Source organism: Onychostoma macrolepis, chromosome 02 (genome assembly GCF_012432095.1).
Source record: "Onychostoma macrolepis isolate SWU-2019 chromosome 02, ASM1243209v1, whole genome shotgun sequence".
Lineage (NCBI taxonomy): Eukaryota > Metazoa > Chordata > Actinopteri > Cypriniformes > Cyprinidae > Onychostoma > Onychostoma macrolepis.
Window position 1 is genome coordinate 23,453,062 of NC_081156.1, and position 16,236 is coordinate 23,469,297.

The window sequence follows — 16,236 nt, forward strand, 5'->3', positions numbered from 1 at the left end:
CAGTGAAAAACATGCTCATGTTGCTTCTTATCAGGATGTTTATGTGTTTCAGTCACAGTGGGCTGCAGAGCACAGTAGTAAACAGCAGAGTCAGACACACGCACATCCTTGATTGTCAGAGAAACGGAGTTTGAGGATTTGTTGAGATCTGCATGAAATCTTTCCTCAAATTCTTTTTCACTGCTGCTTGATCCAGTCGAGAGTTTACAGAGCATGTAAACTGGGAATCCATTGGTTTTATGTTGGTACAAGTAAAGATAAGGGTATAAATCACTGGTACTGTAAGTGCAGTGAAGTTTAACCATCTCATGTTCAGAAGCTGTTTGAACTCTTGTTGGCTGATTGACAGAATCTTGTGTATTGCACTCTGTCAGGAAAAACACAGATATACTATATTCTTATGTAATGATAATGCGCTATGTTAGATTTAATTGTATTAAGTTATTTACCAAGAACGACTGCCAGTAAAAGTAAATTCCTCAGCCAGAATAACAGTTTATTCTGAAGTCTAACAGTGCAAATCTATTTGTAGAGGATATACCAACGCTATCTCAGAGCAATTCGTACATATTTTACGAGCATCATAGATTATGCCACATAGTGTCCAACTTCTGAAATTACATTGTTTTCATTCATTTATAAAGGGTCGTTCTCAGACAAAAGCTGAAATAATCTTAATGCAATAAGTCCCTTTCTGACTTTTGTTTCCCCCATTTATTTATTTTTTTACTTTCTGTACCATTATAAAAAAAAAAAAAAAAAAAAAAAAATTTAATAATGTATCATTCTTTCTTGCAGCAAGACTAAAAAGCACACAGAATGTTGTTGTATTGCAGGAATTACAAAGACCCTTTGAGTAAAAGCAGTTTGTAACACTCCAATACAAATCAGAGGAGAGACCAAAAGGGTCCGGACTGGACAGGGTAAATTTATTTGGGTAGTAATAGCAAGACTCAAGCACACAACTTTAGTGGATACAAAATACAACACTTATTCTTATACAATAAGACAAATACTAAAACCTCAAGAGGGCAAAGCAGCAGGTTGAGATGATTGTCACATATATATTTCAATTCACAGTGTATTTGACAAATGACAAATTACCCAGGACAAAAAGGGCAACATGCAGCAAGGTATTCAGCAAAGGGTTTCAACCTATTAAAGTTAATTCATGTGCCCACCAATTATACACGATTTCATTACACAGCAAACACTAAAAGTACAACAATTCATAAAGTGCATAAGTTAACTACCACACATTAATCCACACCAAAAGAAAAAAAAAAAATCACTCAATACAAGCCAAAACCACTCTGGCTAACTACTTAGCCGTCGTCAAGATAAAATAGAGTATGGTACATGAAGGACAACCTACACTAATACCCTCTGCGCACACACTCAACTACAAACACATACACACAAATACAAACGCTGGGGGACCGGCTACAATTAATCGGTCACATTAAACCAGGCCTCCCCAGCGACTAAAACACTAAATACACCCACAAATGAATTAACCATAGATAAAGGCAAATAGCCTTCTTACCCGCCACCGGACATGGGGTACAGCGTTCGTGGGAAAAACCACCGGCGGCCGCCGAACTTTAGTTGGGGAAACCCCAGAACTGCAAACTATAGCTACCTCCCAATCGCTTCGCACACGTCGCACAAAAACAACAAGCCCACGTCCCGACACGGCAGACTTGGTAAGAAGCTCAGCAGCCCTCACATACAAAATCCCCCCAAACAACAACAGACCTCATACCTTTATTGATTCCACTAGAAATGCAGCACAGGTGTTTGTCTCTTTCCCCTAATGGGACATAAGGCAGATACTACGGGCGCAACCACTGACGCCCCTCCCCTTGCCTAAATGAAGGGCTTACAATTTGCTAAATAAATAAATGTAAAATTACTGGATTAGCAAAGCCTATCAGTTAAAAGGGGTTTTCTCATGATTTTGGCCATATATAATGTATGTGGCTTTGGTTTGTTGAGGACTAGATTTGAGCATGACTGTAGTCTGTGTGTCAGTGGGAGAACAAGCTCCGATGTCACTGCCAAAGCCATGAAAATAAACCCAACAGACTGAACGATAATATCAATATTGGCTGGATGTTGGAGAGTCAACAGAGCCATGAACTCAACAGGAGTGGTGCTGAAAGACAGTCATTTGAAGAAGTAGAAGGAGTCCTAATATTGAAAAAGACAGAAATCTCAACACCTTTTCAACAAATCTCACTTGTGACTTCCCTCTACTGGCTCCCTGTTTTACTGCACGAAATTATATTTTAGAATGTGTTTGTTTATAAAAGGAACCGCAAAGAATGTAATACTGCATTGTCAGTTCTTTTTGGAAGTTTTTGTTATCTCTAATTCAAACTCACACAGGTGTTACCACATATTTTATTACATTCAGGGCTGGATAGATTGTGGATTTGATTGTGGTTTTCAGTAGATAGTTTCAAAGTGAAAAGAGTTTCAGGTTTTTGTACGACATGTCTCATGTTTTGTATCACTGGGCTACTACTCTTAGAGCACAATAATAGAGAGCTGAATCTGACAGAGTTACACCAGTAATAGTGAGTTCAGTGGATGTACGTGATGTAGCCGAATTAAATCGACCATCAGAGGTGTGAGTATCAGAACGTGATCGGGCACCTTTGAGAAATAAATACTGTGGTTCTCTGTTGGGATACTGTCTGTACCAGTAAAGCACAACATATTCACTACTTGTACTATATGAGCAGCTCAGCTTGACAGTTTCTCTTTCTCCAGAGATTTCATCTGTCCCTTTATCTGGCTCAATGTTGTCTCCAACCACCAAACCTGTCAACAGTAAGCACATATATAACTTAAATAATTTTGGATTTGTGAAAGCAAAGTTGTCAAAATAATATTGGAAACTCATTTCACAGCATGTTTTACAAAATACAAATGACCAAAATAATATCAATCAATAGCCGTTTGGGTTTGAGATTTTAAATGATCATAAATATTTATTATTCGTCAGTTGCTCAGTAAATACCTGTTCCCATGGTTCCCAAGATGAGAATCAGTATGAAGCATCTGTCCATGTTCAGTCAGATCAGTTCAGTTCTCTGTTGAGTCTCTCAGTGCTCTGAGCTGTAAGTCACTGCAGATCGTCACAAACACACACAGGAACTTCCTCCTCTCTGAACTTCCTGCTGATGTTCATGATTGTCATTTAACTGTGTTAGATAACACTATTTTATTACAGATTTAGATATAAAACGTTTTACAGGAGTTACAGCCAACAAGTTAATTAATTAAGCCAAATTAATATCCAAAAAATAAAAATTCAACCCAATAAGTGCCAGTATAAAGAAGCCAATGAAATGTACTGTGCGCATTACACTGATATACATTCAACTTCTGAATTTATTAAGGTTGTAAAGGCGTAAATATTTGATTCCTGCATTTTTTACTCTGTCAGTTTCTTTATATTTAATATTAGCATGGAAATATTAAGTAATGAAAACCTGAAGAAGATGTACTTTCTTGATTTATATGCTTTCTGTTATGTAATATAATTTGTACAATATTAATGTATAACAATTTTGTAGTATGACTATATTTCTCTTATATAACATAGTAACATAGTATCTCTATGTGAAAGTGTGTGAACACTGCCATCTTGTGGCATACATCAAGCTGCCTTATTTATAGCAAATGGGGAATATATGAAATGTTTTATTGTTTGACAGTTGACTGAATTATAGGTGTTAAAGAGCAGCTTCATAGGGATCATAGGAATCTGTGTGCACCTTTTGATTTTGGTACTACCTGTGTGTTTTTTTTGTTGTTGATGTTGTTGTTTTCATTGGTTCATAATTACCAGTTACAGCTTCTTTCTCTCTGTATTCATCTCTGTCTCTGTATTTTTCTCCTGTCTCTCACTGTAACAGGTTTTTGTAGAGAGCTGATGCGTTTCCTGTCACTGTGGGCGCCAGAGCACAGTAGTACAGAGCAGAGTCTGATACAGCAGCAGAGGAGATCTCCAGATCCACATTTTCCCTTTTTGTCACATTAACAGTGAATCTTGGATCTACATCAGACACCTTAGCTTCTTTTGCAGTGCTGTAGGTGAGTACAAGAAATTCAGGTTTTGATCTTCCATACTGACGGTACCAGTGGAGATAATCTGTACGTCCAGAGTCAGAAAAAGTACAGGATAATGTAACACTTGAACCCTCCTCAACAAAAACATCTGGTTGGTCTGGTTTGATGACGTTTCCAAAGACAGCAGCTGAAAATGAAAAGTTAATTGGTACCTTTTTAGTGAAAAGTTAAGTAAGTAAAATTGTTAACAGAAAAATAAATAATTATGCAAATAATATAACATACCAGCTGAGACACAGAGCAGAATAACTGAATGAAGATCCATTACACAAGTGTTCACTCTGAGAAGAGTCGGACTGAATCGATTCAACCACAGTCTCAGTCAGACACGATATGAACGCTGAGTTCCTCCTCCCTCATATTATAACTCAGTTCAGATGCTGAGAAGAGAAGAAAGATCTAATCACATAAGTCATTTTTACAACTGTGCCAAACAAATAAACCAAAATAATCTAGGATCCTTATTTAGGAATATGATTGTCCTTATAAGAATAACAGTTTTCAGTTTGGTTTAGTTTATTTATATATAAAGCCTTATTAAAACAACACTGACCAATGTGCTGTACAATAATAAAAATAAATAAATAAGTAACATAAAAATTCTGAAGTGAAAGACAAGTAACTGAATAGCAAAATAAACCACACCAAAGAAATACAGAATAAGCTGATGCTTAAGCCAAAAAATGCAAACTTATTGTAATAAATTATCACTAAGGTGTGCTTTTAATTTAAATGATTTTGACAGTAATGATTGCTGCTTTAAATGAGGAACTTTAGTGTTTAGTGTTTTAGAGTTTTTTCTCCATCAGTATCAGAAACATTTTGAATGTCATTTTGGGCCCGACTCACAACAGTGTAGCATCTTAAGTGATATTCTAATATTTTGAGATACTGATTTTTGACTTTCATGAGCTGTAAGCTCTAATCATCAAAATTAAAAGAAATAAACATTTGAAATATATCAGTCTGTGTGTAATGAATGAATATAATATACAAGTTTCACTTTTTGAATGGAATTAGTGAAATAAATCAACTTTTTGGTGATATTCTAATTATATGACCAGCACCTGTAAATGTGATATAATTTCAGTTCTGTTGCTTTTATATGAATATAAATATGATGAACAGGACACTCAAAGTGCTTCCTATTCAATACGAAAGGTGTATTTATCATCCATTCTACTTTAATACAAACATGTATTTTAGATTTTTATAGAAATATGACAACAATCACATATCTCACACAGAGATCGCACTGTCATAGTGTTTGGGAATATTCAATTTAAGATTCTATTTATTCTCTGTTAAAATAGCATAATTCTGCTAATTACTTATTGCAAATATTGAATAAAAGGGTATGATTAATTGTGGTGAAAAACATTATTAGAGAAAAACATTACTTATTGCAAATAGTGGCACTTATCTGCACCTCTGCATTGTAATACATTATAAAATAGTATGCAATAACTTGAGTGTAATTTTTTTATTTTATTTCAAATTATTAGGACAAAAGCCCTCCCTACACCTACCATAACCCTACCCGCTACTCTATGTTCAACTTTTTGATTATTTCCTTCATTTTTATTGAAAAAATAAATGCTTTTCTGATGTGATTTGAAATTTAAAAAGGGAGAAAAAAAGTTCGCAAAAAGGCAGTTTTGAACCCCAGTCGATCGTGTCTAAAGAAGCGTAACACACGCTTTACCATCTGAGCCACTGAATCTAACGAGTGATAATCGTCTTTTGCTAATTTGAATATCCCAATAATACGTTTGTGGGTGGAATTAGTGTAAATAGCCTCTGCCAACACCATGGAAATTTGCACTTCGATTTTTTTTTATTCCCAACAATTAAACAGTTGCCCACAGAAAAAAACAGGGGGTGCTGCAGCACCCTCAGCACCCCCACTTCCCGCGCCTCTGTTACCGTCTGAAAAAAAAGGCGAATGTCCGCCTGTTCGTCCTGCTTCTTTCTTTTAGCTCCTACCTTCATTTCATTTAAGCTCCAGTTACAGTCGGACTGAGCGGTTTTTTCAAACGATACCGCAAGCCGGCGTTTACGGGCTCAACCATGTGTACAATCGAGGGGGGGTGGTCACACAGTTTTGTTTCCCTTGTTTTTCCTAAATTGAAAGTAAATCGGAAATAACAACAGACACGCCCCCAAAGTATATGGTGGTTACGCCCATGTATTCAAGCATAATTTAAATACACAATCACATGAAATCAGATTTAAAAAAAAAACATTTTAGCAGAGAACACAGCATCACAGTTGTCTGAACCAATGAGCATTAAGCTGTGTCGTCCGTCAGTCGCTTCCCATCGTGCTTTTGATCAGCGCAGACGGTGGAGAGCAACTGCGCGCGACTGCTCAATCCGACACAGCTGCCTCGCCGTCGCGAGAGTTTTTTGGCACACATCAGCAGCATGACATCAGAGCAAGGCGGACATAACTCGGACACTTTTTATTTATTTATTTATTTATTTTAAAAGATGTTTATGGCAACTATTATTTATTTGTTTTTCTCTTTATATTTATTTTTTGTTATTGCTATTATTGAGGTATTTACTGTTTTGTATTCTGGTTGTGTATGTATTTTATTGCTTTGACTGTATCCCTGTGAATGTTATATGTTTAATAAAAAATTTAAAATAAAAAAAACTCAGACACTTTTCTAACATGCATCTATGCATCTCGTGGTGATCACCGGTGATCGGTTCTGGCAGATTTTGCTCATCTCAAACAAGCCTATTAAAAGACCAAACTCAGATCTTACTGATGATGCAAACAGATGCAGATATGAACACAAGTTACGGAACGCGCAAAACTGCACGTTAAACCTTTCCCATAAAGAAAACACTTAACACGGTTTGCCTCAGTGATAATTAAATTCAGCATCTAATTAATAAAATATATCACTGTATATTATGTACATTTAAGCAGATGAGCCCACAACCAACAAGTTTCACCAAACCATTTTTTTCTCCCATAGAAAACCAAGCGCGATATTATACTTAGGTTTTAGGTTTGATATTCACTGCATATTCGCCTAGGCTGCTTTAGAGACCGTCTGCACATTTACCTCACAGTACAAAACAAAGTAATAATTTATTAAATTATTTAAATGTAATTATTAAATTCAAATAATTTATTCAAATCAATGTTTACAGTAAATTAATAATTTACTCAAACTGACAAAATATATGTTGCCAATAACTCACCTTAGACAATAATTTCCCTAAGTATGTACACTACACAAATGTTTTAAAGAATTTTTAATTCAGAAAAATGGGATTTTTCGTGTTCCAAAAGTTGTAGTACATTCCTAGTGACTATAGACTCACTTACTATAGGTGACATTTTGCTAATACCTCCCTTAATGCACATAAAGTACATCAATATTTTATACTACAACCTTTGGAAAATGAATTCCTTTTGAGGTCTTACAGATTTTTTTGTTTTTGTTTTAAAAATGAAAAAAGTGAATTGTACATACAAATTTCACAACGTACAACAACCTGTGGAACATGAAAAACCCTTTTGGTGAATTACTGTAGTTTTTTTTTACCAACAATTACCAACATCAATAATAACGATCACACAGTTGTTTTGTATCTAGCAATGTACTACAACCATTGGAACATGAAAAAAAAACCTTTCCAGGGATCTTTTATATGTAAATAATTGTGTACTATACATAGCTACAGTATATATATTGGCAAAATCTCATCTGTAGTAAATCACTATGAGCAATACAAGCTTTACAATTTGACAGTGTGTTATTTTAAATGTTAAAAGTCATTTTAATTTAAATACATTGGACGTTTTAACCCAGTCGGTGGAATTGTCAGACGGCCCCTTGGGTGCGATAGCGCGTCAATGCTTTCTCAGGTTTATACACCTAGGCGGTTTTGAACTCCTTTTTTATGTTGATATAAAGTGGTTGCTTACTGTTAAAACTAATCGTGGTATTGATATCTTTTTAGGACTGTCGACTCTATAGATCAGTGGTAAGGGAAAGCAACGAAAATGCAGCGCGTTGCTTTCTTCTGACCTCATTTGCATGCCTGTATATAGTTCGCACATTTGCATGCCTGTATATAGTTCGCATAATCTTCAATAAAGTGTATTCTGAGATCTGAGGTCTTATATCACTGTATTAGTTCACTGAGGCGCGCGTCGTTGGGGAATCCTGGAGTGTGACATATGAGGGGAACCCCAGTATTACAGCACAGCATCACACAAGCCATGATACAGAGTTACAGAAACTAAGCAACCTGTCTTCCTCAGATGTAATGTTAGTTCTGTACTTTAGCGTTGGGTAAAAGAGCATTATAATCTCCTTTGTGGTAGAGAAAGCTGCTTATATGTAGGCTACGGGAAACAGCGAAAATGTTGAATTAAACATACACACAATCAGCGTTTCCACATGTTTATACTGGCCCCGATAATCAAAACTTCTAGCACTAGCTCCATTTCTGCAAATCAGTTTTTGTAAATGAGTGACTTGATCCACATATGGCCTTCATCAACAGCGGCTTTAGCACCCCTTTTACTTTGAGATCGTTCAATATAGATTTAAAATCATAACAAGATATAGTTTAATAGCTATGATACTGTTTTTGAAATACATTCCTTGCATTGCTATGAAACTGGTACCTAACAACACCCTGGAAAAAAAAAAATCTTAACAAAATCTTAAAAAATAAAGTATAGCCTATACATAACCCAAATAGAAATTAAAACAGTTATCAAATAGGCCTAAACGGTTCCTATTCTGTGTCCTAAACTATTGAAACATTAGTGTCTCATATTTTAGAGCAGTCAATGCATTTTGGGTGTGTGTAAAAAATATTCAGATGTAACCCCTTTGTAATTGTTAACATTTTCATGAGTAACTGTAATTTAATTACACATTTTATCTCAGTAACTGTAACAAATTACGTAACTCTGTTACATGTAACTAGTTACTCCCCAACACTGCACACAACTGTATATAAGCAGTCATTTAGCTGTCTGTTTACTACTGAATTCTGTTTACCATGAATGCTGAAGGTTTTTGTATGAGTGTTGAGTGTGTTTCAGTCTCTGTGGGCCTCAGAGCACAGTAGTACACAGCAGAGTCAGACACACGCACATCCTGGATTGTCAGAGGAACTGATTTTGAAGATGTGTCGATATGTGCATTAAATCTGTCTTTGAACTCTTCATCTTCATCTCCAGTCTTACCAACTCCGTTGAGCATATATTTAGGAACTCTGTTTACTTTTTGCTGGTACCAAAAGAGAGTCGGAGAGTACGAAGTTTGATATGTACAGTTGATTGTTACAGTTCCACCTTCATAAGCAGTTTGAACTCTTGTTTTCTGCTCAACACTGTCCTGTGATTCTATTCCTGTAGAACCAAATCATGAACAACATCAGAAAATATCACAAAGATTCAAAATAACACTGTAGTATTACAAAGAGTACTGAAAATAATTATTCAAAAAATCTTACTTACCCCAGACATGTAAAAACAATGATGGTTTGTTTTATCCAGTCTGTCATCTTTCTTGCTTTAAAAATGAAGTCTAATATAAATCCAGATCTTATTCTCACCCCAATCTAGTCTGTGACAGAGTGACTGTATATACTCCAGTGAGCAAGAGCACTTGATCTACACTACAGAGTTAGTTTGAAGAGGTTCCTTTGACTCCTCCCTCTGGCACATCCAAAAACATCTGAAATCCAGGTTCATGACCAAAAAAATACATGAAAATGTGTAACAAATTCAGCACACTGTTCATCATAGTTTATTTCTAATTTTATTGTGGTGGACAAAAGGCACAAGTACTTTTTTGTGCTCATGAATTCATTTTATTCATTTATTTGTAATATTTTTCATATCAAAATTAATTTTCATTTTCTAGGAAAAAAAATACTAAATTAAATGTAAATTAGTGGGTGCTACGTGCTACGTGTATAAAATTAACCACACAAGTGTCTTTGAAGTTTTATGACAGGCCTCAACAGGGATGGATAGATTGTGGTTTTCACTAGATAAGACCAAAGTGGAAAAAAAGCTTCAGATTTTTGTATGACGTGTTTTGATGTTTAATATCACTGGGCTAATACTCTTAGAGCACAATAATAGTGAGCTTTGCTGCAGCACCCAGAGAGCAGGTGCTTTGATCAAGGGCACATCAGTCATGTACAAGCCGATACCAAGACTCGAACCAGCAACCTTCAGGTTACAACTCCAATACTCTCTAACCATTAGGCTTCAACTGCCCTGTTTCACTGTTTAACAGATTAAAAAGAATTTGACTCACTTTAGAATGTTGATTTGTTTTATGTATCCATTCTGCATTAGATAATTTGATAAATTTCTCTCTGTCTTGTCTTTTATTGTAACAGGTTTTTGTAGAGAGCTGATGTGTTTCCTGTCACTGTGGGCACCAGAGCACAGTAGTACAGAGCAGAGTCTGATACAGCAGCAGAAGAGATCTCCAGATCCACATGCTCCCTTTTTGTCACATTAACAGTGAATCTTGGATCTGCATCAGACACCTTAGCTTCTTTTTCAGTGTCGTAGGTGAGTACAAGAAATTCAGGTTTTGATCTTCCATACTGACGGTACCAGTGGAGATAATCTGTAGTGCTAGAGTCAGTAAAACTACAAGACAATGTAACACTTGAACCCTCCTCAGCAAAAACATTGGTTTTGTTTGGTTTGATGACATTTCCAAAGACAGCGCCTGAAAAAGAAGAGGTACATTTGTTTTGTTATTTTCTTCTTTTAATAATCAACCAAATAATCAGTCAAATAAATATACATACCGGTTGAGACACAGAACAGAATAACTGAGCGAAGATCCATTGTACAAGTGTTCACTCTGAGAAGAGTCAGACTGAATAGTTTCTACCACAGTCTCTGTCAGACATTACTATATCATGTCAGATCTAAGTCCCTCCTCTTTTGACACTTCAAGGCAAAAGAGAAGCTTTATTGCAGGAATAGTTTTCTTAGGGCCTGGCTCATTGCTGCTACCATTATGTGAAACAAATTTTCTGTCCATTAATAGTAATAATTCTAAGTGCGTGCATAGTAGATTTTGTTACACAAGTTAAAATGAACTTGTATTTTAGTGTCACAACAATACTTAAAAAACAAAACTACATGAAACACATATTCATGTACAGTATAAGTATTATGTTTTTTGCAAATGTAACATGAATGAAGTGTTGCAAACCTGTAGTACATTTCTGTAACACACAGTTGCTAACCCTTTTAAGCATTTTTACCTTTTTTTTTTTTTGCCCTTTTATTCCTTTTATAAAACATTTCTTCTCTCAAACTCACGCAGGTGTTTGCAGTTATTATCTCACATTGAGGTTTTGATTTGGTTTTCATAATAAGAGCTTCAAAGTGAAAAATGGCTTGCAGTTTTTGTACGACTTGTTTCGTGTTTTGTATCACTGGGCTTCAACTCTTAAAGCGCAGTAATAGAGAGCTGAATCTGACACAGTCACACTACTAATAATAAGTTCAGTCAATATGCGAGAAGTGCTTGACTGGAATCGAGGATCAGAGCTGTGTTTAACACTGTTTGATCGTGCTCCTTCATATAATAAATATTGAGGTTCTCCATTAGGATATTGTCTGTACCAGTACAGACGTACATATTCACTGTCTGAATCATAAGAGCAGCTCAGCGTTACAGTCTCTCCTTCTGTTTTGATGATGCTCGTCCCTTTATTTGGCTCAATTTTGTCCACAGCCGTCACATCTGCAAACATTAAGCACAATATTAACTAATTTTGTCGTAGGTTAAATGTTGAATATCAGTAAAGACAACTTTACAACTTTAAAATTGTTTTGATAGAAAAATCAATAAAAATATCATCCAGTGTTTTATAAGGTTTTTAAAGCTGTTGCTAAATGATCTGAAGTAATCATAAATGACGCACCTGATGCCATAATGAAAAGCAGCAGCATGTATTTGTTCATGGTGAATATGATCAGATCAGTTGTGTGTTAATGCTCTCTGTGCTCTGACTGTGTTACTGATGCTTTCTGCTCTTCAGTTATCAAGACATTCAGGAACCTCCTGATCTCTGAGTGTGAAACCAATGCCAGCTTTGAACCTTAAATAATAGTGTTTAACAGTATGATATATGAAAAAATGACACCAAAAATCTCCATGCATTTCGGTCACTTTTCACATGATATTAAAAATGTAGTATAAATTTTACTAATTCTGTTGCACTTGCAGTGAATGTATAAGAACACTGCCACCTTGTGGCACATTATACCTGCACATTCTGTTACACAATAATAAATTGAAAATTTAACTATTGGCTACGTTTGTATAGTTTTAATGTCATTAGCAATATTACCACGCTTTGTTAAATTTTTAATTTCACATTGATTTCAAATTGATTCATTTCAGTTATATATATATATATATATGTAAACTCATTAACTTTTATCAGTTTATTTCTTTTCATTCACTTATAGTATCATTCTTACTAACTGCTGCAGTTTACAGATACTCTTTTAGTCTTTGACTCTGTATCTTTTGATTGTTCTCATTGGATTAAATGAGGAAAGGTTTTTGAACAGTGGTCTTGTGTTTCCTGTCACTGTGGGCTGCAGGCGCAGTAGTACAGAGCAGAGTCTGATATAGATGCAGAGGAGATTTCCAGATCCACACGTTTGATTTCTTTTGTCGCTTTTGAATATAGACGAAGATCAGGCTCAGATTTACTTAAATATTCGTTGACAAGAAGTAGGAACTCTGGTTTTGCTCCGATATACTGTCGATACCACTGGAGAGAGTTAACAGTGCCTGTGCTGCTGCTGTAATTACAAGACAGAGTCACATTTTTACCCTCAACAACATATTTTTCTGAAGACAATGGCTGTATTGTGTCAGCAAAAGAAGATTCTGTGGAAAAGAAAAGAGTCTTGATTAATCAAGCAATACAATAATAGATATACGAAAAGCCTCAAATGGATTTAAATTTTTTTGTTTTTTCATCATAAAATAATTTTATAATAATATATTTTTGTATTATAATAAACATATTAATTGAATGCATATCCCTTACCCATGCAAAGTTGGATTATTATACCGGTAAAGAGAAACATGATGTCTTCAGAGAAACTCTGTGTTTATGAATAAGCTCCACCCACTGCTGTAGTGTGTTTATTTTATAAAAATAGAGGGAAAAAATGCTTATGTTGGAAACGGCAGGATGTCAGTATGTTTATGTGAATCAGTTACAGTGGGCTGCTGAGCACATTAGTAAACAGCAGTAAAACACACACACATCCTGGACTAACAGAAAAACTGAGCTTAAGGTTTTGTTGAAACTGTTTCTTTCCACTGTTGTTTGATCCAACTGAGAGTTAATGGAGCATGTAAACTGGGAATCTTAACAGAATCTAGTGTGTAGAGAGAGAGAGAGAGAGAGAGAGAGAGATTCATTTTATTTTATTATTTTTTAAATCTAGAATGTCATTATTTTGCTTTGATCCCAGAAATTACTGATATATCAACACCATTTAATTACAATTAATTAATTACACCATTTAATTACATGGCCACATATCAGCAAACGTATGTGGCTTTGGATTTGCTGAGCAGAATTTTGGATTAAGCGGGAAAGTTTCTTGTTAGTTTGTCAGTGTGAAGGTCAAGAATAGCCAAAAAGTTCTAATTCGGACTTGCATATAATTTTCTTAAAACATAAATAACCTTCATTTACATAGTCAACACCACTATTTTTGACTATTCTTGACCTAATAGCCATCTAACAGATGTACATCAGTAATAGTGAGTTCAGTGGATGTAAGTGATGCAGTCAAATGAAACTGATCATCAGAAGTGTGTTCATAATCACCCCATGACCGTGCATTTTTATATAATAAGAATTGTGGTTCTCTGTTGGGATACTGTCTGTACCAGTAAAGCACGACATATTCACTACTTATACTGTATGAACAGCTCAGCTTGACATTTTCTCTTTCTTTAGAAAAATTTCTGTCCCTTTATCTGGATCAATGTTGTCTCCAGCCACCAAACCTGTGAACTATACAATTTTGATTTATGAAATCAAAGTATAAAAAATAAGTATTTGAGAAGCACATTTTAAACTTTCTTTGCTGAGATTCAACTCATGTGTTTTTGTATGTGGATACTCAGAGCACAGTAGTACACAAAATGTAGTAATACAAAATTATAATCAACTTACATTAATATACAGCTGTATTAAGTGAGAATTCATTCATACCAATAATGAATAGTGCGAAAAGAAATATATTCATCAACTTGTGTGACATGACTGTCTACGTTGAAGGATAAATCAGTGAATATGACAGTTTTGCTTTTCTTATTGTAATGATGATCCAAGGAGGAGCTTGTGGATGCCAATGACAGCTGTATTATCATATGTAATATTGAGCACCTACTACCCTCTATTGGTTAGCTACAAGTATGTCACATAAGTGGCATTTCAAGTTTAAGTCAAGTTAACTTTACTGTCATTCTGCTGTAAGTGGAGACATACAGGGGAACAAAATGTTGTGCCTCACAGGAACACAGCGCTATGTATAAAAATATATAAACATACACATACCTAAAATGTTGAAAGAAGTGATATAACTATACATATACTTTACATAAATACTTTACATATACTTTAAGCAAATACTTTGAATTTATTAATATAACAACACTGCAGTAGTAAGTCATAAAAGCACAGATGGGTGATGAAAATTCAGCAAGTAATCTACTAACAATGTGCAAATACACTCTAAAATTATATCTGAATGTACATTTTTAAGTGAAAGAAACCTACAAAAATAGAATATATTTACTGATAAAAGGGGTTTTATAGAGAAGAAATAAAAAAATAATGTAATTGCTTAATGTCATTTATGCTGATGTATTGTTTTTGTATGAGTGCTGAGAGTGTTTCAGTCACTGTGGGCTTCAGAGCACAGTAGTACACAGCAGAGTCAGACACACACACATCCTGGATTGTCAGTGGAGCTGCAGTTTTGTTGAGATTTGCATGAAATCTCTCCTTGAATTCTTCCTCACTGTTTCCAGATGTAGAATATTTATTTAGCATGTGCTTGGGATTTTCATTGCCTTTCTGCTGGTACCAGAAGAGAGTCGGGCCTGTATAAGTAGTCTGATATGTACAGTCGATCGTTACAGTATCACCTTCAAAAGCAAATTGAATCCTTGTATGCTGTTCAACTTTGTCTTGAGATTTACAACCTGAAATTGAATGAAAACAATATGAAATAAAATTAAAAAAAAATGTCCATTGGCTGGAAAGAATATGCACATACACACATAATGAAAATTAATTTTAAATATATTTAAAAATAACCATTATTTAATTGTTCTACTCACCCCAAATATATAAAACTATGATCACAATGCCACTTTTCCACAGTGCCATTATATAAAATTTAAATCACCAACTTAAAAAAATAAAAATAAATATGCAGAGTTGTTGTGATCCTCTTCCTCTCTCTGCATCTGTTAAAGTACCAATACATTCAAATCACTTTGTCTGACTGCTGGGAGGAGCCTGTGCTACGAGTGTCAGGGAAGACTGTAATATTGTATGTGTCTATATATATATATATATATATATATATATAAAATATATTAATTATGTTTTATGTTATTAATTATGTCTATATGTACACTTATTAACTGAACATACGGTATGCTTCCATGCATTTGATTAGGTTATATCACTTTATTCACTGAAACACACTGTGACAATCTCTTATTACACTGCTCTGAATTATTTGATTGATTGGTCAAACGTGACATTCAGACCCAATCTTATATTTCATAATATTTACCATCACGTACGGTATAGCATATATAATACATAATATATTACAGCATTTCAATGAAAGCAATGTCCAACAGCATAAAAAATTAAGAAATGAAACATCTAAACATTGCATAAAACTCAGAATCTACAACATTATTTGTTCAAGTGATCAGTAAACTCTTACTTTTAATCATCAATTGCAGAAGCAAAACACAAAGGTTTGTCATGTTTGCACTGTAGA

General features: G+C 34.8%; 2 gene segments (V, D, J or C); both read right to left on the reverse strand.

Annotated features, from left to right (window-relative positions):
* Positions 1-3,917: 3,917 nt before the first annotated feature.
* On the reverse strand, positions 3,918-4,459 carry LOC131528484 (T cell receptor alpha variable 38-1-like). The segment is given in 2 exon segments: positions 3,918-4,270; positions 4,369-4,459. Coding segments are annotated over 2 exon segments (393 nt in total).
* A 6,070-nt stretch (positions 4,460-10,529) lies between these two features.
* LOC131528489 (T cell receptor alpha variable 38-1-like) lies at positions 10,530-11,073 on the reverse strand. The segment is given in 2 exon segments: positions 10,530-10,882; positions 10,965-11,073. Coding segments are annotated over 2 exon segments (393 nt in total).
* Between the last annotated feature and the right edge of the window lie 5,163 nt (positions 11,074-16,236).